We start from the raw sequence: 26,533 nt of genomic DNA, 5'->3' as shown, positions 1-26,533 counted from the left end.
TTCTGGGCCATATGGTGGCTCTATGTTTACATAAGTGCTAAGCTGTTTTCCAAAGTAGCTTATTACAATCTCACTAGCAATTTTTGAGGGTTCCAGTTTCCTCCACATCATTGCTGACACTTGTTATTATCTGTCTTCTTTACCTCTAGCCATCTTAGTGTATAAAAAGTGGTTTTGATTTGCATTTCTCTGATGGCTAATAATGTTGAGCATCTTTTCATGTATTTATTGATCATTTGTGCATCTTCTTTGGGGAAATATCTATTCAAATCCTTTCACTATTTTTAAAATTAGATTATTTGTCTTAGGAATGTACTTAAACCAGTGATATGTCAAACATGGATTATATTAGGAGCGTTTAAAAATCCTGATGCCCAGGCTTCACCCTAGACCAGTTGTTAAATGAGAATGTCTAGGGGTGGGACAGTTTTTTCCAACTTTCTAGGTTATTTCAGTGTTTGAAAACCAGTGCCTAAGACTAGGTAACCAAGCCGTTGATACCAATATAGAAATGGTAAAGATTTAGAAACTTAGAAATTATACCAGGTATTAAAAACTGAACTAAATGTGAATTATAAAAGCTTAATGAGGTCAAGAGATAGAAGAGAGCTTTTTAACAAAGATTTTTGCTAGAATGAACTTTACTGTAATAGAAGATTTCAGACCACCTACCATTAGAAGAATGTCCTGGCTCTGGTTCTTGTCTTGTGACCAGGTATTGGTTTTAGGAAGTAACCGTGTGTGAGGCAATTATTATGAGTTATCATGACACATTCAATCCATAAGCCAAAAAAAGTGTCTCAATTATCCAGGGTTCAAAGGGAAACTGACAAAATTGAGGTATTAGCTAGGAGAAAATTGAAAAGTAGGCTTTTGAAAAGTCATAAGAAGATTGGAGACTATTTTAAGAGATTTTATTAGAAGTGTAGGAAAAGAGTAACTGAGAATTAAAAAAAGAAAAAATCTAAGCACTTAAAAAATGTGACAGTCATAGTGGCTATTGTGGAGGGAAAAAGACATCTCTCAAAGAATGTAAAAAGCTACCCAGAGGAGATCAGGGAGCCCGCAGAGTGTCTGGTTAGGTACAAAATAGGAAAAAAGACTTTGAGAAGCACCTTTGAAGAGAGTCCAAAACACATAAAGAGATTATTTAAATCTATTAAAAGGAAAGAGCTTGAATAACAGTCAGATCTTTTGCTGCTAATAATGGGGCACAGAGAGTGCTCAGAGACCAAAAACAATAAGTCTAAACTAATTATATGCCTCTGAATTTATTGAGAAAGATAACAGAGTGGTTACTACACTCAAATTGCCTCCTGTAAATGGACCGGTGGTAGTTGATCAAATAGTTTTCTGTGTTTTGTGTATTTCAGGTCAGGTAGACAAATAAATATTGATTAGCCACAGGGAACTGTTGACATTCCTCTTGAGACTTTTAAAGGCCTCCAGAAGAAATTTTCCTCTTGGTCATGCCTTTCTCTGAAGCTATTGCCCCAGCCCTCTCCCTCCTATTTCCACCAAGCGTCTTAAAAGAGTGGTCTTCACTAGGTGCCTCCAGTTCTTTCTTCAACCCATGTCCTAATTCCACTGAAATGACCCTTGACAAGGTCGTTAGTAATTCATAGGGTCGCAAAGAGTCAGACACGACTGAGCCACTGAACTGAACTGAACTGAAGGTCGTTATATCAACATTTCTTTTTAGACATCATCCTGTTTAGCCTCAAGCGACATAACACTTAACTATCTCCTCTGTTCTTCTGAAACCTTCTCTGTTCTTAACTTTACCATATCTAATTGTCCTGGTTTTACCTCTCTGCTTCTTACCAGGTGCTATCACTGGCTCCTGTATTCTACCTACCCGTTCATGATTGATATCATCCTGGGTGTGTGTGCATGCGCTCAGTCATGTCCAACTCTTTGCGATCCCATGGACTGTAGCCTGCCAGGCTCCTCTGTCCATGAAATTTTCCAGGTAAGAATCCTGGAGTAGGTTGCCAATTCCTATTCCAGGGGATCTTCCCAACCCAGGGATCGAACCCCCATCTCTTACATTGGCAGGCAGTTTCTTTACCACTGCGCCACCTGGGAAGCCCATCATCCTGTGTGTCAGTCTTACTTCTTACGCTCTACTCCTCACCTGGCCTTAATCCCTCTTATGACATATTCCTGCTGCTGCTGCTGCTAAGTCGCTTAAGTCGTGTCCGACTCCGTGCACCCCCATAGATGGCAGCCCACCAGGCTCCCCCGTCCCTGGGATTTTCCAGGCAAGAGTACTGGAGTGGAGTGCCATCGCCTTCTCCAATGACATATCCCTAGCCCTTGCCTTTTTCAAACCCCACGTTCTAACTTCATAGTTGATATTGTCAGATGGATGTTCCTCAGTCAGTTCAGATTCGGTGACCAAAAACCAGATTCACACCTTACCACTAATCTTTTTCTACCTCCATGTCTTTCTTATCTCAATTAATCACACTACTATCCATCCATTCCTCATTCTGGATTTCCTTGTCTCCCTACACATCCAGTTAGTCTCCAGGTCTTAGACATTTAATCTCTGAAATGTCTCTCAAATTGGCCTCCTATTATCCGTCTCCATTACTCACATGTAGTCCTGATCTACTTTTCATCTAAATTCTTGCAGTAGCCCTCTAACTGGTCTTGTCCATTTCCAATTCAACTTCTGCCCTCATGTCAGCATTTTTTTCAAACATAAACTCTATTGCCTACTTAACTCCTAAGGTAAGCATTTTTTTTTTTTTTGTAATCCAGCTTTAATCTACAATTTCTGTTTATTCCTTTTAAATAAGGTTGCATTTTTATCACCTGGCCTTCACTCATGCTCTTCCTTATTTTACGACTCTTCTCATTTTTCACCTGATAAACTCCTTTTCATTCTTTGAGACAAAATCTAGTCCAACAAAATGTGGGCCTGGACCAGCATTATCAGTAGCATCTGGGAACTTGTTAGAAATATAAATTCTTGGGGTCCTACCATAGACCCTACTAAATCTGACACTCAGGAGGATGATGACCAGTACTGTACTTTAAACAAAGTCTTTTAAGTGATTCTTATCCGTTCTAAAATTTCCAGAACCACTGTTCTAAGGCACAATTCCTTAATCAATGCCTGCAGCACTTTGCCTATACTCTTAGTACTTAACTACGTTGTTTTATGATCTTATTTACTTATTCACTTATCTATATCCTCTGCTTCATACTGAGCTCTCAAATTCAAATACAAAATTTTTGTTTATTTCCTAGCATCTGCCACAGTGTCTGGCATACAGAAGATGCTTGATAAGAATTCAGAACCTAAAATATATTCTATTCCCCTCCAGGATTCAGTCCAGTTAAGAGTGCCTACAGACACACAGCACTGATATTCAGGTGTCCAGAGTTTCTACTCTAAAGACTGACATGTGCCACGTTACCCCAAAGCACACATACTGACAAGACCGAGAGTCAGCAAGGATGCAAAGAAACCGGATGTCTCATACATTGCTAGAGGGTAAAGTGGCACTACTACTTAATCAAACATACACCAACTATGTAATTCAGCAGTCATACTTCTGGGTATTTACTAGAGAAATCAAAACTTATCTTCACACAAAAACCTGTACACAGATGTTTATAGCACCTTTATTTGTAATAATCAAAACCTAGAAACAACCCAGACACCGTTCAACAGGTGAATAGATAAACAAATTGTGGTACACCCATATACTGGATCACTACCCAACAATAAAGGGGAACAAGCTGTTAACACATGCAACAACTGTGTTGATGGACCCCAAGGGCATTATGCCAAGAGGAAAAAAGCCACTCTCAAGAAGTTACATACTGTAAGAATCTATTTATATTGTATTCTCAAGAGATGAATTTATAGTAGTGAAGAACAGATTAGAAGTTGCATGGGTTCTGGTTGGAGGAAGGGTGTGACTCTAAACAGGGTAGTTGGAAGGAGGTTTGGTTTTGTTTGCATGTTGAAACAATTTAGTATCCTAATTATGGTGGTAAATACATTAATCTATACATATAATCAATTTCATAGATACACGCACACGTACAAAGAGTACATGTAAACTCTAGTGAAATTCAAATAAGGTCTATAGTATAGCTGATAGTATTGCACCAGTGTCAATTTCCTGATTTTGATAGTATACTCTAGTAATATAATATGTTATCTTTGGAGAAGGCTGGGTGAAGGGTATACAGAAATTCTGTTCTGTTTTGCAATTCCCCGTGAGTCAAATAATTTCAAAAGAAAAAGTCTTTTGAGAAAAAGAAATTCAGGGATTTCTGGTGAAAGCTAAGTTAGAAAGTACTGCTTGACACAACACTAAAGTAGGACCCAGGGAGGGAGGAGAGTTCACTGCCCAGTAGAGATGGGTAAGGAGAGATGTGGAGTGGAAATTGCCTTCGAGACCATTTAATAGAACACGGCCTGGGCCTGTTCGCTTCTCTCTAGCCTGACTATGGACTCCTGCTTGCTCGAGGAAGAGTCAGTACTGGGGTGGAGAGGGAAGTGAAAGCTTATTCCTCAGCAGTTTCCGACCCAAGGAGGGTGGGAGGAAAATCTTTCCTCAATAGGCCTAGGTAAGGAAATGGAGAGTGGGATTAAGAAATGTTGACTTCTAGAGCTTCCCTGGTGGTCCAGTGGTTAAGATTATGCACTTCCACTGCAAAGGGGTGCAGGTTTGATCCCTGGTCAGGGAACTAAGATCCCTCATGTTGGGTGACATGGACAAAAAATGAAAATAAGTTTTTAAAAATATTTAAAATAGGGTAATGATACTATGTATCTCAGAATGCTGTGAAGATTGCATTAGGTAGTATAGAGAGAGCACAGCCTAGCACATATTAAATATATAATTGATATTGCCTACTCTTTTAATATTATTCTGTATAATTATCAATGTTCTAAGAAGTAGAGAAAATATGTATTCAGATGATTCTGACCATAATGTAATTTTTGATGATTCAGAGGTGCTTCATGATTCTTCACAACTTCAAACATCATGAAATCAGCATTTAGTCAGAAAATTTAGCATTAACAAAATAGTTTTTACTTTCTATCACTGGTTTCTTATCTGCTTTTTACTTTATTTTTTTTTTTCTTTTTACTTTAGATACATTATCTCTAACTCTTACAGTACTCAGAGGATAAACAATATTTTCACCAGATGACATGAAGAAGCCACCCCACCTTGGTTAACAGATCACCCGTCACACATAACTAGTCCATCTAGTCAGTCTAATTTCCAAGCCTTTTCCACAACATTATGTTACCTTGGTATTAACCTTAGTGTTAATCCATGAAAGCTGCTTAAACACACACACAGCCTACCTAACAGTTGTTCCTTTCACATCAGATTACAGGACAGAAAATGCAGCTCCTGTCACAGCCTAGGGCAAACACTTCCAGGCCATTGCTGGGGCCAAGACTTGGAGACACTAGACAATGATGGAAACCAAGAGCCCAAAGCCAGCTGTCACAAGAATTTAGTCTGGGGTTCCAGCCAGTAGGTCGAGCCAGGAGTCTTAAGAGAACCCTGCCAAGGTTCAAGGTCCAGGCCAGCAATCAGAATTGGAAGACGCAGACAGTGCCCCAGCAGGAGGCACTCCAAGGGGCTCAGACTTCCGCTCTGTCTTCTCTGTGTGGTAAATTCCAGCTGAAGGTGAGAAGACAGGTGAGAACCCTGGGCCAGCCAGAGCTCCCGTGGGACCTTTGAAATCAGGGTCAAGAAGGCCCTAGGAGAAGTTTGTTGATCAGTAGGAGGGACTCAGGGCCCAGGTGGCTGGGGTAGACTGAGGGTAAGTGAAAGATCACTGGAAGGAGCCAAGAATCAGGACTTCTGGATTAGCTGTTCCTGTGTGGTCCCTATCTGGCTGTAAAATTACATAGAGATCCCTTCATCTTAAAATGAAGGAGTTGGGTTCACTCACTAATTTAAGCCATGTTCCTTAGAACCCTAAGACTCAAAACCTGTCCTAGGCAATTTGGGGTGGGGGTAGGGGTGGGGAGCAGCAAGTCTTGCCTCTAGAAATCTCCTTTTAAGACTCATGATTTATCCAGGATAACAGACATTTAGTAGGGTTCTACTAGGTTCAGAGCTCTATAGACAGTGCTAGAGGCAAAGCTGAGTAAAACCCCAGCCCAGCATCATGAATTCCCAGATCCTGGCCCAGCAGGGTTGATTCTAGCAGTTGTAGTGGGGATTTTGCTCAGATTCACTAAGGCCCAAAGTTCTCATACCACACACCTGAGGATTAGAAAGAAGGGAGGAGGGAAGAGAAACCTCCCCTTCTCTGAGGCAGTCTGCCTCAGAGAGATCAATTTACATGTCACCTGGTAAATGATAATACTCTGGTTCACAGCAGACGCCCTGTGATTGGTGTTTCTTGTGGCCAACTGTGCTTGTGCTTTTCGCTCTACTTAAAATCAGGGCATCTGCTCTGTCCTTTGGGAAGTGCTTTAAGTCTTCTGCTAGGAATTGCTCAAGGCCTTTCCCACAGCTAAGGGGCGATAGGAAGCTGAAATCCCTGCTTCATAAATTGTAACACATGCCTACCCTTTCAGGTCTGAGGTATTTGACAGAAGAGAATTTTTTGTGTTTCTAGTGTTCCTTGCCTCCATGGCATTTAAAAATACATTTAAAATATAACTACATGAGACATGGAAACTAATTTTTTTAAAACCTATGTGGATGTGGCCATAATACTAATTAAAGCCACTCAAGCTCCCTTCTAGTATGAATACTTTTTGGTACCCTTTTTCCCCTCTCATCACCAACTTATCTTGAATTTATCAGTATGCATTTTCACCACTGTCCTAAACTTGAGGTGGTATAATGAAGTACTTAACAGACATTGAGTCTTATATCTAAAATCCACATTTCAGCTTTAAAAATGTTTGTAAGGTTGCATTTTAAAATTAATCTTTAGGCCTGTTTATAGTCCCCGAGAGCTATGCATTATGAAATTTATAGTCTAGAAATTTATATTCATAGTACATAAAAATAGCCATAACAAGCATGTGTTCATATACATAGGTTTTGTAAATGTCCCAATCTATACTGAGAAAATAACTGGTACTATTAAATTCTTATTCTATTTTAAAAGATGACAGAATATGAAAATTGTCTTTGCAGTGAAAGCATTAGAAACCAGAGAGGTGGAGTCCTAATGAACTGAGGACAGAAATTACCTCTCATTTGCTTTGTCTCCAGTTCTTCATACTTTGACAAGTAGATATTTAAGAATTGTTGAATTAGTGTCTGATGCAGAAAGTTCATTAAGAAGATAATAATGAATAAAACATGGAGATGCTAAGGTCATCTGGTAAAGGGAAATTTGGGGACAGGATATTTACCAAGTTTTCTTTTGCACTTAATAGCTAAATATTTTGATTGGTTGATTGAGACGTAAATTCTAATGCATCTTTGGTAACCAGGTCAGCCTATTGTTCCTACTTAAGGTAGAGAAGCAGAAATGCAAAGTATGACTGGATATATTAATAAGCCAGAAGCAGGGAAAAGAAGTTTGCTTCTGGAATAAGTTGAGAAGGAAGAGCTGGAAAGGGCCTTCAATTTCATCAAGTCGAAGCACTGCTAATCATTTAGCTCTTCTGCAGGCAGAATGTCCTTATTTATCCAGGTCCTCTCTAGCCTCAGTGCTGAACACAGGCCTGAATTGACAGAATCGTCGGTAGGGAGTTTGCTCTTTCTGTGTGAAACAAGGCTTGGAAGCACTTATGACTACAGGAGAGCAGGCAGATTTAGGGGGGCCAGGCTTACTCAGGACAAGCAGCAGGGCTGAGTATTTCAGTTCATGACAAAACACCCTTGACTGCCTGCAAGGATGTAAAGAGAAGGCATGCATTGCAGCCTAGCTAGAAGCAGCAGCAAATCAAGGTCAGCAGATTTTCTGAAGTCAGAATGGGATGCGTGTTGTTAACCTCTGAGCATATGTCAGCTGAGATCCTATAGTCTGTGTGGTCATGAAGATGAGGTCCTATCCATCAATTGCTCGACAAGGGCTGTCATATCACTGGGCCTACATGGCTCTCGACACATGATGTAAGAGATGTATCGGACAAAAGCATTTCCTGGGGGAATTCAGCCAATGGAAAGGAATCTTTCAGGTGGCCTGATTTCATTGGAGACAAGTGAACACACATGTGTGTGCCTGTGTGCGCATACACACCTCCACAAACAAAGAATGGGAGAGCAAAAAGCTTTATAAGCACCCCGTTAGGATCCTTTCTCTCATTTATTTTTAGACTCCCTCAGCATCATACTGAGAGGGAAAGCTGAGAAGGGGCTCACCCAGATGACAAGGCTTTTCCATGAGGGTATGGTATCTGGGATTTGCCAAGCGGTTAAAACCCTGTGCCTGTGGAAGTCCATAGCACCTAAAATATCTTGTCCCTTTTGTGTTCAGTAATGCAGAGAGTTTTCAGACATTCTAGGAGGGACTAAGGGGATCCTCCTAAAACTCCTACCTTTACCCAGAACGTACTCCTCTTATCTTAGCATATAAACATTGAACCAGCTCTAGACTCTCCCTCTGACTATCAGGGATCTCTGCTGCTTTATAGCCATTTGACTCACTTTCAGACAGATGAGAGCCTCATCCATCCACCTAACAGAGGAGAGAAATACCAGGGAAAAATGAGATGAAGGAAGAGGACAATGGACTTTCCATGTCCATCAGTGAATTCATTCATTTGTCTAACAAATGGTTATGGAATACTTGCCGTTTTTCCAAAGCCTGTCCTAGGAACTGAGATACAGACAAATAAACAGCCTGGCTTTTGAGGAGTAGAAATTTTCTGGTGGAACAAACGAAAAGGTTGTAATATAACATGACAATTGTGTTGGTGTACATATATCCTGGGGTAGTATAAGGACAAAGAGGAGGGGACCAAGTCTAGACTGAGGGCATCATCCAGACAGGCACATGCTCTTATTTCTTTGAGTTCAGTGAAATGAGTCACTCACAAAGGAAATATGAAGAAATACCTCATAAAAGGATTGACTGGTAGTACAGAAAGCTTGGCTGATTGATTTTGGTGCCAACAGTCTACAAGGTTATACAATATTCTCCCCCAGCAGTCAGCTGCCTAGATATAAAACAATGGATAGTAATTTTTTAATTTAACTATAGTTGATTTACAATTTGTGTTAGTTTCCAGTGTACAGCTTCAGTTTCTTCTGCATTATGTCATTACAAGACATTGAATACATTTCCTTATGCTATACAGTAAATCCTTGTTGTTTATCTGTTTTGGATATAGTGTTGTGTATCTGTTAATCCCATACTCCTAATTTATCCCTCCCCCACTTTCCCCTTCAGTAACCATATATTTGTTCTCTATGTCTGTGAGTCTGTTTCTGTTTCACTGATAGGTTCATTTGTGTCATATTTTAGATTCCACATATACATGATGTACGGTACTTGTCTTTCTCTGTATGACTGACTTCACTTAGTATGATAATCTCTAGGTCCACCCATGTTGCTGCAAATGGCAGTATTTCATTCTTTTTATGGCTGAGTAACATCAGTGGATTGTACTCTTGATGCAAGGTTTGTTGAGCAGGTTGCACCAAAAGGTCCTATTTGGAAAGGGAATTGAGTGTTGTTGAGAGTCAGTTCACATAACTAATCAGAGGTTTGAAATTAAGTAGAGAAAGGAAGAGAGACTGTGAGGAAGCTAAGGAACCAAGGAACTGGCTGCCCAGAGCCTTCAGTGGGCAAATGTATTAGATGTAAGCTTATGAGAGCAGAAGGCTGAGGACAAGAGACTCACTTGTTCATTCATCAAGTATTTATTGAGTAATTTCAAGATGTGAGGTAGTGTTACAGTGCTAGGAGTATATCACGAGCTGTTCTTATTGGCAAGTGGTAGTGTTAGTCTCTCAGTCGTGTCTCTTTGTGACCCCATGGACTGTAGCCCGCCAGACTCCTCTGTCCATAGGATTCTCCAGTCAAGAATACTGGAGTGGATTGCCTGCCATTCCCTTCTCCAGAAGATCTTCCCAACCCAGGGATCAAACCCTGGTCTCCTGCATTCCAGGCAGATTCTTTACCGTTTGAGCTACAGGGGAGACCTAATTGGCAAGAGAAGACGTTAAATAAGAAGAGTTATAATATGTAAATTATGTAACATGTTAGAAGGTGAAAAAGACTATGGTGGGATGGGGTTGGAGAGAATGGAGTGGGACAAGAAGGATTTGGAGTCTGGTGTAAGAGTGTGATTTTAAGTGGGATTATCATCATAACCCAGGTTGAGAGGATGACATTTAAACAAAGACATGGAAGGAGAATGGGAATGAACCACACACATACGTAAATTAAAATATTCCAGGCAGGGAGAACAATCACTTTGAAGCCTTAAAGTGAGAATGCTTGGTGTTTTCATGAAATAGCAAGGAGGTATGTGGCATTGGATGGGCAAGGGGAAGAAGTAGGAAATGAGGTAGAGAGAGAGCAGGGACCAAATGTGAAGGCATTGTAGACACTGGTAAAGACTTTAGCTTTTCCTCTGAGTGAGATAGAAAGCCATTGCAGGGTTTTGAGCAGAGAAGTGACATGATCGGTATGGCTGCTGTGTTGAAAATAGACTTTGGGAGGATCCAGAGTAGAATCAGTGGGAGTCCAGTTAGGAGGTTAGTGCAGTAATCCAAATTGCAAAATCAGAGTTTGATAAGGGTGATGGCAACAGAGGTGGTGAGAAGTAGTTGGATTCTGGGTATGTTTTAGGGATATAGCTAATAGGATTTCATGACAGATTGGATGTGGGAAGTGAGCTAGAGTTAAGTATGACTCCAGAATTTTTAGTCCAAGCAGATATAAAGATGAAGTTGCCATTATCTGAGCAGGATGGGGAAGAATGTAAGACCAGGTTGAGAGGAAAGCTAGAAGTTAAATTTTGGACTCATTGAGATCAGAGAGTGGAGTATTGGCGTTTAAATTTTCTGAAGAGGAACCATTTTGAATGATCGTAAGACCCAGGATGTGACCCTTGGGGATGGGTATCTGAAAGTGGAATAAAGTGCAGTTGTTATAATTAAAGAATTTAAATTCTTAAAATTGAAAGGTTAATGAAATCTCTTAAGGTGGTCTCCTAGGATGGTGGCCCAGGCAGGAGAGAAAGAATAAGGGCCAGGCTGCTCTCACCCATACGATACAAAGTTTGACTATAAATAGCTACAAGTCACACAAATATTAGTTTGACATGTCCAGAACTGGGTTCAGATTTTAAGCTTAATACATTAGAGATAAACGATCACATTTGCTGAAACACAACAGATAAAATTATGATAAAGTCACTTGGAACATACCCAGATGAGTTAGATTTATAATCTCATTGTAGCATGGATCAAAAACAATGGATTAAAAAAGCATTCAATAAATTTCACAATTTAATCTTAATTGTTTTGTTAAAAAGCTTTTTGAAAAGATACTCATATTTGGTTTTAGATGTATTTAAAGCTCAATACCATTTATGTAAATTCATGCAGCATTTTAGAAAGCATGGCCCTGTGACATTATAGGAAGGTTTTCTGATTGTCACAGCAAGCTCAGAAGTAATGTTAGCTCCTTTCATGGGCCATGTTTCCAAACTCTGTCCTTAGCATCAGTAAGAAGAAACCTCAGGATGACCAGTCAGTCTCCATAATGCCAAGTATAATGAAACTCCAAGGTCAGACACTGATATTTGATTAAGATTTTAAAAACATCATACTCTGAGCTGGTGGATGCCATTTATACATCTAAATTCATTAAAGATTATTGAAAGGGTAATCCAGGTTTACACAGGTTCTACAGATATGGCTGGATATTTACCTCTATGTAATGAGACCTTACTTGAGAACCAAGGAAACTCCTGCTTTGTACTTCCAACTAATAAATGAAAAAATAATAATAATAATAATGAGATAGTTATAAAATCCTTAAAAAAATTCCCACATTGTGTCTGTCAGGAACCCCATCTGGGCTTTTTATCTCTTTGTAAATGAAACACAGGTAATCTAGATACTGGCTATTTATAGGTAGATAATATTTAAATCTTCTTGCCATGCAGAAATTAACGTTTGTGGTTGATTAAAATATTCAGCATATGCAGGCTTCATCTTTTAGTTCAATAGAAAAATATAAATGACATTAGTGGTTGAATTCCTATTGAAGTATCAAAGACATTCTCCAGACTTAACATAATTCACCTGCTGAATTGGAGATGATTCACCTTTCAGTGACTTCACAGCTGTTAACTTGGCCAAATGAAACAGATATATTGTCTTCCATTCATTTTTTTTTTCTTGAGGTAAGTTTTCAGTAAAACTATTTAGGAAAACTATCAAAACATACATATGTAAGTCCATAACATGTCCATTTGAAAATCAATTTGCATCAACTTTTGAGATGTGAAGACTATGTAATGTATATTTTGTTTTTTTTTTTTTTAAAACAAAACACTAAAATGAGTTCCTCCTAACTAAATCAAGAGGGAGAGGAATTCTAAATCAGGATTCATACAGTACTGAACTACACAAGAGACCTGATTGTACAGTGGTGTTCACGTAAAATGGTCCAGAGACGAGTTAAGAAAGAAACCTACCAATCAGTGATCTAGACAACACAGACATGTAGCTGTGAAAGCTGGACATATGCTTGGTAAAAATCTCCTCATCAGATATTCATGGCTGATGCCTAGGAGATTGTAAGAGGCTATGGGGAAGAAAAGCTTCATTTCTTGGTCTTGCAGGAGACCATCCAATGGTCATACCACTGCCCAAGCTACTGACTGCACTGAGTGGCCAGTCCTGGCCAACAGTGCCCTGTTTTCTAAGTCAGTGTCCAAACTGGTCTCTCTGATGTATTACTTTTCTTAACAAATGCTTTGTGAAGCTGCTGATAATCATTGTTACTTTGGTAGTCAGTATTCATCACATGGGTGTCCTGGGTAGCACTGGTGGTAAAGAACCCAGCTGCCAACTCAGGAAAGAGACATGGGTTCAGTCGCTGGGTGGAGAAGGTCTGCTGGAGGAGGGCATGGCAACCCACTCCAGTATTCTTGCCTGGAGAATCTCATGGCCAGAGGAACCTGGAGGGCTTCAGTCCATTGGGTTGCAAAGAGTAGGACACAACTAAAGCAACTTGAGCATACACGCACATTCACTACATATTCCCCCTTATGGGAAAAGACAAAGAAACTAGGGACGATTACTCTCTTTCAGCCCACAGTTTAAAGACATGATGACTGAGGATGTAGACTTATTAGTAAGTGGATAGGTACTGCTAAGTCCCTTCAGTCGTGTCCAGCTCTGTGCGACCCCATAGACGGCAGCCCACCAGGCTCCCCCTTCCCTGGGATTCTCCAGGCAAGAACACTGGAGTGGGTTGCCATTTCCTTCTCCAATGCATGAAAGTGAAAAGTGAAAGTGAAGTTGCTTAGTCGTGTCCGACTCCCAGCGACCCCATGGACTGCAGCTCACCAGGCTCCTCCATCCTTGGGAATTTCCAGGCGAGATTACTGGAATGGGGTGCCATTGCCTTCTCCGTGTTTCCTCTCTAACACCCCTCAACTCTTAAGAACTTGGCCACCACAGTGTTCCCTCAATTTTTTTTAATCTTATAATTATTTTAATAAAAACATGTATTATTTATATAATGGGTGGGGACCCCCAAAATATTTTCAAGGGAGAGAGAAAATCACCTGGATTGCTAAAAGAGAAACTCTGCGCTCAAGATCTATTCCAGGTTTAGAAAACCAATGGAGATTGGCTGACATCCTGAAAGATTCATCTGTTCTTTAATTTTTGGCCAGATAGCTCCAAATTCAGGAAACCTGTAACCTTGCACACAGATGAGAATGACAACAGCAGTTGCTACTGTTTAGAGGCTGGGCTTTGTGCTTACTGTTAGTAAGTGGATAGGTAGGATAATGCTAAATCTTAAATGGGGATACAGGAGACTTAAGGTGAACAATAGAAAATTGTTCTTTATACATGTAGCTCTCTTGCTAAGTGATGAAGGTGATATTTTAAGAAGATAAATGTGAAAATAATGTACAAGATATATTAGGACAGGGAAAAACTGGTGTTACAGAGAGCTGAAGCTTATACCAAAAAACCCAACAATTAATGTTTTTGCATTGCCTTAGAATATTCAAGGAGTTTTAGCACAAGCCTGATTTGATCTTCACAATACCCTGTAGGTACATAAGAAAGGAGATATTATCTTTATTTCACAAATGAGGAAACAGGAACCTAGACTAGTTAAAGGACTCAATGAAAGTCACATAGCTGTGACTGGCTGAGCCAGGATTCCCATCTCACACGTGACTCAAGTTCCATTTCTCCTAACACGACTGTAATCTGGATAAATGTGACAGCAGTAGGAGCAGAACGTGAGGGACAGCTCAGAGGGATTTTGAAATAACAATTGAAAGAAACACAACGATTGAGTAGAGGTGATAAAGAAAGAAGTGGAGAAGGAAAAGGAAGAAGCAAAAGGTGATTCCCAGGTTTCTAAAGCCTGGAAGATGATGAGATTAATCACATCATCAGCTGTATTTGTAACATGCTTTAACATGCTGGGGCCTGTCCATGCTACCACACACTTGGCTGTATTGCCTCATTGAATCTTCAGCCCTCACAACTCTTTGGTTTGGGAGGAGGAGAGTGTGTATTATTATTATCCCCTATTTACAAGGGGAATACATGAAGGTTGTTTTCACGTTTGGAGGAATAAAAAAAAATCAAGGTTTTTACTTTAAGACTAGATAAAGCTCAACTAGAGTCACTGGCCTATGGTGACTATACCTGGGGCTTGAGTCGCAGGCAGAGTTTTCGTATTCTTGTGTGTGTGTGCGTAATTATGTTGCTGACTATGAAATAATCAAGCTGGGCTGGTGGTAGTTGTGATGGTTTTAAGTCCTGCACTGCCAAACTGTTTGTTTAATGCCTCCCAGATAAATACTTTGCCTGTCTTTAAAATAGGCTCTAGTGTGTAGCTGGTTTTGCCTTGGTTCTGGTCTTCAAGGTGGTCAGTCAGGGAATCCAGGTACATAGATAAGAATGCTTTTCCCCTCAGTAATTATTTTAAAATAAAGGTATAAGTACTCAGTAAAGACTCTGCCTGCAATGAAGGAGGCTCAGGTTCAATCCCTGGGTTGGGAAGATCCCCTGAAGAAGGGAATGACTACCCCCTCCAGTATTCTTGCCTGGAGAATTCTATGGATAGAAGAGTCTGGCAGACTAAAGTCCATGGGGTCTCAAAGAATTGGACACAATTGAGCAACTGAGGGTAATAAGTATAATTACCAAAGGACTAGTAGTATAAATACTGTGTTTATGCAGAATATACTATGAAAAGCTGTGACAGACATAGACACCGTTTTTAAAAAACAGAGACATTACTTTGCCATCAAAGGTCCATATAGTCAAAGCTATGGTTTTCCCAGTAGTCATGTATGGATGTGAGAGTTGGGCCATAAAGAAGGCTGAGCACTGAAGCATTGATGCTTTCAGACTGTAATGTTGGAGAAGACTCTTGAGAGTCCCTTGGATTCCAAGGAGATTCAACCAGTCAGTCCTAAAGGAAATCAACCCTGAATATTCATGGAAAGGATTGGTGCTGAAGCTGAAGCTCCAGTACTTTGGCCACTTGATGTGAAGAGCTAACTCATTGGAAAAGACCTTGATGCTGGAAAAGATTGAAGGCACAAGTAGAAGGGGTCGGCAGAGGATGAGATGGTTGATGGCATCACCGGCTCAATGGACATGAGTTTGAGCAAACTCTGGAAGATGGTGAAGGACAGGAAGCCTGGTGTGCTGCAGTCCATGGAGTCACAAAAAGTCGGATACAACTGAACGACTGAACAACAGAATACATTATTTAGATTAAAACCCTTAAGTATTATATAACTTCTTAATTGTTACTAGTTATTTTTATTTCTTAAATTTAATCAATCACAGTCCAGTTTAAGTCTGGTTTTTCCCTTGGGTTAACCAGTTCACTCATTTGTATCTTGTCTACAACCTCTATTGGTGCTGAGAGTATGTCTCAGACTCTGTCTACCCTTCCCTATAATCTTCAGAATGCTCTGAAACCTCAAAAATCACTAAAGGGTCTTCCCTAGTGGCTCAGTGGTAAAGAATTCACCTGCCAATACAGGAGACAAGGGTTCAATGCCTGATCTGGGAAGATCCCACGTACCATGGGGCAGCTAAGCCCATGTGCCACTACTTTTGAGCCTGTGCTTTAGAGCCTGGGAGCCCTAACTGCTGAGCCCACATGCTTCAACCCCTGAAGCCTGAGCAGTCTAGCACCACTATACCATGACAAGAGAAGTCACCACAGTGAGAAGCCTGAACACTGCAATGAAGAGGAACCCCCACTCCACAACTAGAGAAAGCCTGTGCAGTAACTAAGACCCAACACAGCCAAAAATAAATAAATAAATAAGATTGTTTTTTAAAAAATCACTCGAGAAGTAGTCCTTCCCAAATTTCCTACTTTCAGTCCCTGCCTTCTTTCTCTTTCTTTCTCCTTTCTTTCTCTTCTTGGTCAGACAGAGAGAAGAAAACAGTTTACATGGCAAATAAAGTAAATAGTGCATGAACAACTCTCCACACTTTTTTCAAATAGTATTTTACTGTAAAGCTCATTTTATTTTTAATTTAATTTTTATTGAAGTTTAGTTGATTGGGGTTCCTTGGTGGCTCAGATGGTAAAGAATCCACCTGCAAGGCGGGAGACCTGGGGTTTGATATCTGGGTCAGAAAGATGCCCTGGAGAAGGGAACAGCTACCTACTTCGGTATTCTGGCCTGGAGAATTCCATGGAGAGAGGAGCCTGGCAGGCAACCGTCCATGAGCTTGCAAAGAGTCAGACACGACTGAGCAGCTTTCACTTTCACTTCACTTTCATAGTTGATTTACAGTGTTGTGTTAGTTTCAGGTATTCAGTAAAGTGATTCAGTTATACATATATATAAATATATATATGGAACAACAGACTGGTTCCAAATAGGAAAAGGAGTATGTCAAGGCTGTATATTGTCACCCTGCTTATTTAACTTATATGCAGAGTATATCATGAGAAATGCTGGGCTGGAGGAAGCACAAGCTGGAATCAAGATTGCCAGAAGAAATATCAATATCCTCAGATATGCAGATGACACAATCCTTATGGCAGAAAGTGAAGAAGAACTAAAGAGCCTCTTGATGAAAGTGAAAGAGGAGAGTGAAAAAGTTGGCTTAAAGCTCAACATTCAGAAAACTGAGATCATAGCGTCTGGTCCCATCACTTCATGGAAAATAGATGGGGAAACAGTGGAAACAGTGTCAGACTTTATTTTTCTGGGCTCCAAAATCACTGCAGATGGTGACTGCAACCATGAAATTAAAAGACGCTTACTCCTTGGAAGGAGAGTTATGACCAATCTAGATAGCATATTAAAAAGCAGAGACATTACTTTGTCCATGAAGGTACGTCTAGTCAAGGCTATGGTTTTTCTAGTAGTCATGTATGGATGTGAGAGTTGGACTATAAGGAAAGCTGAGCACCAAAGAATTGATGCTTTTGAACTGTGGTGTTGGAGAAGACTCTTGAGAGTCCCTTGGACTGCAAGGAGATCCAACCAGTCCATCCTAAAGGAGATCAGTCCTGGATGTTCATTGGAAGGACTGATGTTGAAGCTGAAACTCCAATACTTTGGCCACCTGATGCAAAGAGCTGACTCATTTGAAAAGACCCTGATGCTGGGAAAGATTGAGGGCAGGAGGAGAAGGGGACGACAGAGGATGAGATGGTTGGATGGCATCACCGACTCAATGGACATGGGTTTGGGTAGACTCTGGCAGTTGTTGATGGACAGGGAGGCCTGGCATGCTGTGATTCATACGGTTGCAAAGAGGCGGACACGACTGAGCAACTGAACTGAACTGAACTGAAATACATATCTATCTATCTATCTATATATACACACACACACACACACACACACACACACACACATATATACACATACATATGTACTACACATATTTGTTCTCAGATTCTTTTCCCTTATAGGTTATTGTAAAATACTGAGTGTAGTTCTCTATGGTATACAGTAAGTCCTTGTTGGTTATTTATTTTATATATGCGTGTGCGTGTGTGCTCAAATGACTTCAGTCCTGTCCAGGTCTTTGTGATCCTATGGACTGTAGCCTGCTAAGCTCTTCTGTCCATGGGATTCTCCAGATAGAAATGCTGGAGTAAGTTTCCATGCCCTTCCAGGGGATCATCCTGATCCAGGGATCGATCCCATGTCTCCTGCGTCTCCTTCACTGCAGGCAAATTCTTAACCACTGAGCCACCTGGGAAGCCCATTTTATGGTGGGTCATGGTGGAGAGGTCTGACAGAATGTGGTCTATTGGAGAAGGGAATGGCAGACCACTTCAGTATTGCCTTGAGAATGCCGTGAACAGTATGAAAAGGCAAAATGGTAGAATACTGAAAAAGGAACTCCCCAGGTCAGTAGGTGCCCAATATACTACTGGAGGTCAGTGGAGAAATAGCTCCAGAAAGAATGAAGGGATGGAGCCAAAGCAAAAACAATACCCAGCTGTGGATGTGACTGGTGATAGAAGCAAGATCCGATGCTGTTAAGAGCAATATTGCATAGGAACCTGGAACGTCAGGTCCATGAATCAAGGCAAATTGGAAGTGGTCAAATAGGAGATGGCAAGGGTGAACGTCTACATTCTAGGAATCAGCGAACTAAAATGGACTGGAATGGGTGAATTTAACTCAGATGACCATTATATCTACTACTGCAGGCAGGAGTCCCTCAGAAGAAATGGAGTAGCCATCATGGTCAACAAAAGAGTCTGAAATGCAGTACTTGGATGCAATCTCAAAAACGACAGAATGATCTCTGTTCGTTTCCAAGGCAAACCATTCAATATCACGGTAATCCAAGTCTATGCCCCAACCAGTAATGCTGAAGAAGCTGAAGCTGAATGGTTCTATGAAGACCTACAAGACCTTTTAGAACTAACACCCAAAAAAGCTGTCCTTTTCATTAGAGGGGACTGGAATGCAAAAGTAGGAAGTCAAGAAACACCTGGAGTAACAGGCAAATTTGGCCTTGGAATGCGGAATGAAGCAGGGCAAAGACTAATAGAGTTTTGCCAAGATAATGCACTGGTCATAGCAAATACCCTCTTCCAACAACACAAGTGAAGACTCTACACATGGACATCACCAGATGGTCAACACCAAAATCAGATTGATTATATTCTTTGCAGCCAAAGATGGAGGAGCTCTATACAATCAGCAAAAACAAGACCAGGAGCTGACTGTGGCTCAGATCATGAACTCCTTATTACCAAATTCAGACTTAAATTGAAGAAAGTAGGGAAAACCGCTAGGCCATTCAGGTATAACCTAAATCAAATCCCTTATGATTATACAGTGGAAGTGAGAAATAGATTTAAGGGCCTAGATCTGATAGATAGAGTGCCTGATGAACTATGGAATGAGGTTCGTGACATTGTACAGGAGACAGGGATCAAGACCATCCCCATGGAAAGAAATGCAAAAAAGCAAAATGGCTGTCTCTGGAGGCCTTACAAATAGCTGTGAAAAGAAGAGAGGTGAAAAGCAAAGGAGGAAAGGAAAGATATAAGCATCTGAATGCAGAGTTCCAAAGAATAGCAAGCAGAGATAAGAAAGCCTTCTTCAGCGATCAGTGCAAAGAAATAGAGGAAAACAACAGAATGGGAAAGACTAGAGATCTCTTCAAGAAAATTAGAGATATCAAGGGAATATTTCATGCAAAGATGGGCTCGATAAAGGACAGAAATGGTATGGACCTAACAGAAGCAGAAGATATTAAGAAGAGGTGGCAAGAATACATGGAAGAACTGTACAAAAAAGATCTTCACGACCCGGATAATCACGATGGTGTGATCACTCATTGAGAGCCTGACATCCTGCAAGGGGAAGTCAAGTGGGCCTTAGATAGCATCACTACGAACAAAGCTAGTGGAGGTGATGGAATTCCAGTTGAGCTATTTCAAATCCTGAAAGATGATGCTGTGAAAGTGCTGCACTCAATATGCCAGTAAATTTGGAAAACTCAGCAGTGGCCACAGGACTGGAAAAGGTCAGTTTTCATTCCAATCCCAAAGAAAGGCAATGCCAACGAATGCTCAAACTACCGCACAGTTGCACGCATCTCACATGCTAGTAAAGTAATGCCCAAAATTCTCCAAGCCAGGCTTCAGCAATATGTGTACTGTGAAATTCCTGATGTTCAAGCTGGTTTTAGAAAAGGCAGAGGAACCAGAGATCAAATTGCCGACATCCACTGGATCATGGAAAAAGCAAGAGAGTTCCAGAAAAACATCTATTTCTGGTTTATTGACTATGCCAAAGTCTTTGACTGTGTGGATCACAATGAACTGTGGAAAATTCTGAAAGAGATGGGAATACCAGACCACCTGACCTGCCTCTTGAAAAATCTGTATGCAGGTCAGGAAGCAACAGTTAGAACTGGACATGGAACAACAGACTGGTTCCAAATAGGAAAAGGAGTACATCAAGGCTGTATATTGTCACCGTGCTTATTTAACTTGTATGCAGAGTACATCATGAGAAACGCTGGACTGGAAGAAACACAAGCTGGAATCAAGATTGCAGGGAGAAATATCCATAACCTCAGATATACGGATGACACCACCCTTATGGCATAAAGTTAAGAAGAGCTAAAAAGCCTCTTGATGAAAGTGAAAGAGGAGTGTGAAAAAGTTGGCTGAAAACTCAACATTCAGGAAACAAAGATCATGGCATCTGGTCCCATCACTTCATGGGAAATAGATGGGGAAACAGTGGAAACAGTGTCAGACTTTATTTTGGGGGGCTCTAAAATCACTGCAGATGGTAACTGCAGCCATGAAATTAAAAGACGCTTACCCCTTGGAAGAAAAGTTATGACCAACCTAGATAACATATTCAAAAAGCAGAGGCATTACTTTGCCGACTAAGGTCCATCTAGTCAAAGCTATGGTTTTTCCAGTGGTCATATATGGATGTGAGAGTTGGACTGTGGAGAAGGCTGAGCGCCAAAGAATTGATGCTTTTGAACTGTGGTGTTGGAGAAGTCTCTTGAGAGTCCCTTGCACTGCAAGGAGATCCAACAAGTCCATTCTGAAGGAGATCAGCCCTGGGATTTCTTTGGAGGGAATGATGCTAAAGCTGAAACTCCAGTACTTTGGCCACCTCATGCGAAGAGTTGACTCATTGGAAAAGACTGTGATGCTGGGAAGGATTGGGGGCAGGAGGAGAAGGGGACGACAGAGGATGAGATGGCTGGATGGCATCACTGACTTGATGGACGTGAATCTGAGTGAACTTCGGGAGTTGGTGATGGACAGGGAGGCCTGGCGTGCTGTGATTCATGGCGTTGCAAAGAGTCGGACACGACTGAGCAACTGAACTGTACTGACTGTATATATATTAATCTTAAACTCCTAATTTATCCCTCCCTCCTTCCCCTTTTGATAACCATAAAATTGTTTTATATTTCTATGGGTCTATTTCTGTTTTATATCGAAGTGAATTTGTATCATTTTTAATTAGATTCCACATATAAGTGATATCTTCTGATATTTGTCTTTCTCTGTCTGGTTTATTTGACTTAATGAGATAACTTAGGTCAAGCCATGTTGCTGCAGATGGCATTATTTCATTCTTTTTTATGACTGATTAATATTCCATTGTATATACATACCACATTTTCTTTATCGATTCAGCTATCAATGGACATTTAGGTTGTTTCCATGTCTTGGGTATTATAAATAGTGCTGCAGTGAGCATTAGGATGCATATATCTTCAAATTATGGTTTTCTTCAGGTATATGCCCAGGAGGTGGATTGCTGGCTCATATGGCAATTCTATTTTTCTGTTCATTAAGGAACTTCCACACTATTCTCCATATTTCTGTACCAGTTTACACTGCCATCAGTGGTGTAGGAGGGTTCCCTTTTCTCCATTTCCTGTCCAGAATTTATTATTTGTAGACTTTTTGATGATGGCCACTCTGATTAGTGTGAGGTGATAATTCATTGTAGTTTTGATTTGCATCGCTCTAATAATTAGCAGTGTTGAGCATCTTTTCATGTGCCTTTCAATCATCTCTATGTCTTCTCTGGAAAAAATGTCTATTTTGGTCTTCTGCCCATTTTCTGAGTGGGTGTTTTTTTTGTTATTGAGCTTTGTGAACTGTTGCATATTTTGGAGTTTAATCTCTTGTCAGTTATACCATTTGCAAATATTTTCTCCCATTCTGTGTTGTCTTTTTTGTTTTGTTTATAGTTTTCTTTGATGTAAAAAATCTTTTCAGTTTAATTAGATCCAGTTTGTTTATTTTTCTTTTTGTTTTCATCACTCTAGAAGATGAATCCCAAAAGATACTGCTGCAGTTTATATCAGAGTATTCTGACTATTTTCCTCTAGGAGTTTTATGGTATCTGGTTTTACATTTAGGTCTTTAATCCATTTTGAGTTTAATATTGTGTATGGTGTTATAGAATGTTCTAATTTCATCCTTTTACATGTAGCTGTCCAATTTTCCCATTACCACACTTTGAAGAGACTGTGTTTTTTCTGTTGTATATCCTTGCTTCCTTTGAGCCTGTGCTCTGCAACAAGAGAAGCCACCATAATGAGAAGCCCAAGCATGGCAACTAAGAGTAACCCCTACTCACTGCAACTAGAGAAAACCCATGCAAAGCAACAAAAACCCAGCACAAACAAAAATAAGTAAATACAGATTTTAAAAAATGTATTAATTAATTTTGTATTAATTTTGTATCCTGTAACTTACCAGATTCATTGATGAGCTCTAGTAGTTTTCTGGTAGCATCTTTAGGATTTTCTGTGTAGAGTATAATGTTATGTACAAATAGTGACAGTTTTACTTCTTTTCCAGCTTGGATTCATTTTATTTCTTTTTCTTCTCTGATTGCTGTGGCTAGGACTGCCAAAGCATTGTTGAATAAAAAGAGTAAGAGTGGCCATCCTTGTCTAATTTTAGAGAAAATGCTTTCAGCTTTTCACCACTGAGTATAATGTTAGCTGTGGGTTTGTCATATATGACCTTTATTTTGTTGAGGTAGGTTCCCTCAATGCCCACTTTTTGGAGCGTTTTTATCATAAATGGATGTTGAATTTTGTCAAAAGCTTCTTCTGCAGCTATTAAGATGATCATATGATTTTTATTCTTCAGTTTGTTAATGTGTATGGATTTGCAGATATTGAAAAATCCTCACATCCCTTGAATAAGTCCCACTTGATCACGGTGTATGATCCTTTTAATGTGTTGTTGGATTTGATTTGCTAGTATTTTATTAAGGATTTTTGCACCTATGTTTATCAGTGATATTGGCTTATAATTTTCTCTTTTTTGTGGTATCTTTGTCTGTTTTTTTTCTAATAGTTTACTTTACAGCTCACTTTTAAAGGTTCCCAACTGTATCTCCTTAGATATCTACCTGCTGGTTATTTATTCACTAGGCTGCATAGAGCAGTCTCTTAGCAACCATAAACTTTAGGGAAAAATTCTAACTTTTCTGTGATACCACCTGTTTGGGGGAAGTTGGCCTTCTTTTAAGACTTGGAGTTATATAAGCAAGAAATGCCAGAATGTACTTCTTTCTGAAAATAAATTTAAATAAATCATAACAATTTTTCACAGGGTTGTAAAGTAGTCTTCTCTATGACCTTTTACTCCGAGACTACATTGGAGATTTTGCTGGCAGGGAAACTTTGTACACTCTCAGGACAAATGTCATGACTGTAGGTGTCTTTTTTCGTGGTTTCCCATAGGATTGTGAAGATGTCCAGTCCCAATCTGAACATTGTGACCTTATTGGGCAGTTGTCTGACTTACAGTAGTGCTTACCTCTTTGGGATTCACAATCAAGGTGCTTTAGTGGGAAGTTCAATGGAAACTCTCATTCAGGTAGGTGAATCTTCAATTTTATTTTGAACATCATGCAAGTTTTGATAATTTTTAAAATCATCTGCTCCTGTGGGTGCTGGTTACATTTATCCTTGATGTGGGCTCTTTAGGCAAACCCTGGAACCCTGAGTCAGTGAGGTCCACTTTCTGCCCCAGGTCCTCTGTGGACTGAAGCTTTGCAGATCAGAATATATGGAGAACCACAAAGGTTTCTCTTATGCCTCTTTCTTCTGTCCCTTTCCATCTGTAGATAAGACTCTCCATGTTGTGCATTGGAACCTCCCTGGTATTTGGCCCCATTCTTGGGAAGAGCTGGCGACTCTACAAGGTGTTTACCCAGAGGGTTCCAGACAAGAGAGTGGTAAGTAGGTAGCAAGTACACATTGCTTGATCACAGACAGTAGCTCCATTATTGATTAAAACCTAGAGAAACTTGTACCAAATTACTGGGTCTGGCTCTTTTATGATGATCTGAAGTTCCTGCCCCTTACTTCAAACCTTGGAGTCATGTGGCCTCATAAATTCCAAGGCTGGAAAGCTGTTTGTCAGTGCTATTGGGAGACAGGTCTTTAAACAAAAGTTCTGCTTCATATGCATCCCAGGCCTGGGTACTACTCTGGGGGATGTGTGAGCTGGCCCTTATCTGGCACCAGCCTGAAGGAGAGCAAAATGCCCAGAGGGGCTATTGCTTGGCACAGGTGTGAGCTGAAAAGTGGGCAGAGGCATAGCAATTACAGAGAAGCTATAGCAAGTAAGCAATTATTCCCATCTTTGGAGCCCAGTTCTTTTCCATACAAGGCCATGCTCTATACTAAGAAGGATGGGCCCGAAACAATGAGCAAAGAAGAACATATCAACCCTAGCAGCTATGCAGCAGCCAGATTACCTATGTGTCCCTGAAATCAGGTGTCATCCTAACCACATTCCCTCATTTTATCATGTTTCCTGATGGAGCTGCCCAAACCTCAAAGTCTGATCATCAAACCCTTAGTCTATATCGATCCTGTCCAGATCTAACATATTACTCAGTTGGAGTTTACTTCTCCGGACTGACAAGATTTTCTTTTAGCAAATCTTTTGTGGTGAATATTTATCAAAAACTCTGCTGTGAATAACCATACATATGAGAAACATTGCCTAAAGGACAGTAAGCTCATCCATGCCTCTAGAACACTAATTCCGTTTTAAAAAATAGCTTTGTTGTTGTTATTCAGTTGCTAAGTCGTATCTGACACTTTACAACACCATGGACTGTAGCATCCAGGCTTCCGGGTCCTTCACTGTCTCCTGGAGTTTGCTTAAACTCATGTCCATTGGATGGTGATACCATCCAAGCATCTCATCCTCTATCACCACTTTCTCCTCCTGCCCTCCATCTTTCCCAGCATCAAGGTCTTTTCCAGTGAGTCAGGTCTTCACATCTGGTGATAAATAACTTTATTTATGCAATGAACCACATATGTTTAAAGTGTATGATTTGATATATTTTGACATGTATACACTATGAAACTTGGGTTATAATCTGCAAGTCTCCTCATACACTCTTGTCATCTTCCTCTCTTGTCGAATTCTTATATCCCCTATTCCTGTACCCAGGCAACCATTGACCTGCTTTCTGTCACTGTAGATTAGTTTGAATTTTCCAGAATTTTATATAAGTGGAATTATACAGTGTGTATTTTTATCTTTCTTCTACTTGGCCTAATTATTTTGAGATTCATCTATGTTGTTACTTGCATCAGTGGTTCTTTCCTTATTATTGCTGAGTAATTTTTCAGTATGAAGATATAACTGCAGTTGGTTTATCCATTTACCTATTGGTAAGTGTTTGAATTTGTTTCCAGTTTGGGGCTATTAACAGTAAAACTTCTGTGAACATTTGTGTATGAATCTTTGTGCAGACATATCTTAATTTCATTTCTGTTGGTTAAAAACCTAAGCATAATGTGGCAGCCTGGACGGGAGGGGAGTTTGGTGAAGAACAGATACACGTACATGTATGACTGAGTCCCTTTGATGTCCACTTGAAACTATCAAACTATTTATATTAAATCTTGAGTCAGGGAGTATTAGTTCTCCCTCAATATTGTTTTGGCTAATCTGGGTTCTTTGAATTTCCATATAAATTTTTGAATCACTTTGCCAATTTCTGCAAATTTCAGCAGAGATTTTGATTGAGATTGTACTGAATTTGTAGATAAAATTATGGAGAACTGACTTCTTAACAATGTTGTATCTTTTAACCCATAAACACAATATATTTCTTCATTTATTTAGGTCTTTTCTAATTTCAGCAATTTTTTGGCAGCTTTCAGTGAAGGTCTTTCATATCTTTTGTCAAATTTATTTCTAAGTCTTTTATATTTTTGTGATATTATACATGTTACTGTTTTTCATTTCACTTTACAATTTTTGTTGCTAATATATATACTATTAATACAATTGATTTTTTAAGCTGATCTTACCTGCTGCAGTCTTGCTAAATTACTTATTAATTCTAGTAGCTTTT

General features: G+C 39.9%; 1 protein-coding gene across 1 annotated transcript in view; it reads left to right on the top strand.

Annotated features, from left to right (window-relative positions):
* GPR156 (G protein-coupled receptor 156) overlaps positions 1-26,533 on the top strand; it is an 83,898-nt gene that overhangs the window by 30,291 nt on the left and 27,074 nt on the right. Inside the window, exons 3-4 of the mRNA XM_018043285.1 lie at positions 23,889-24,024; positions 24,275-24,385. Of these exons, the coding sequence (XP_017898774.1) occupies positions 23,889-24,024; positions 24,275-24,385 (247 nt within the window). The remainder of the gene's footprint in view (positions 1-23,888; positions 24,025-24,274; positions 24,386-26,533) is intronic.

This window comes from Capra hircus, chromosome 1 (genome assembly GCF_001704415.2).
Source record: "Capra hircus breed San Clemente chromosome 1, ASM170441v1, whole genome shotgun sequence".
Taxonomy (NCBI): Eukaryota; Metazoa; Chordata; class Mammalia; order Artiodactyla; family Bovidae; genus Capra; species Capra hircus.
This window is presented reverse-complemented; position numbering and strand designations above follow the sequence as displayed.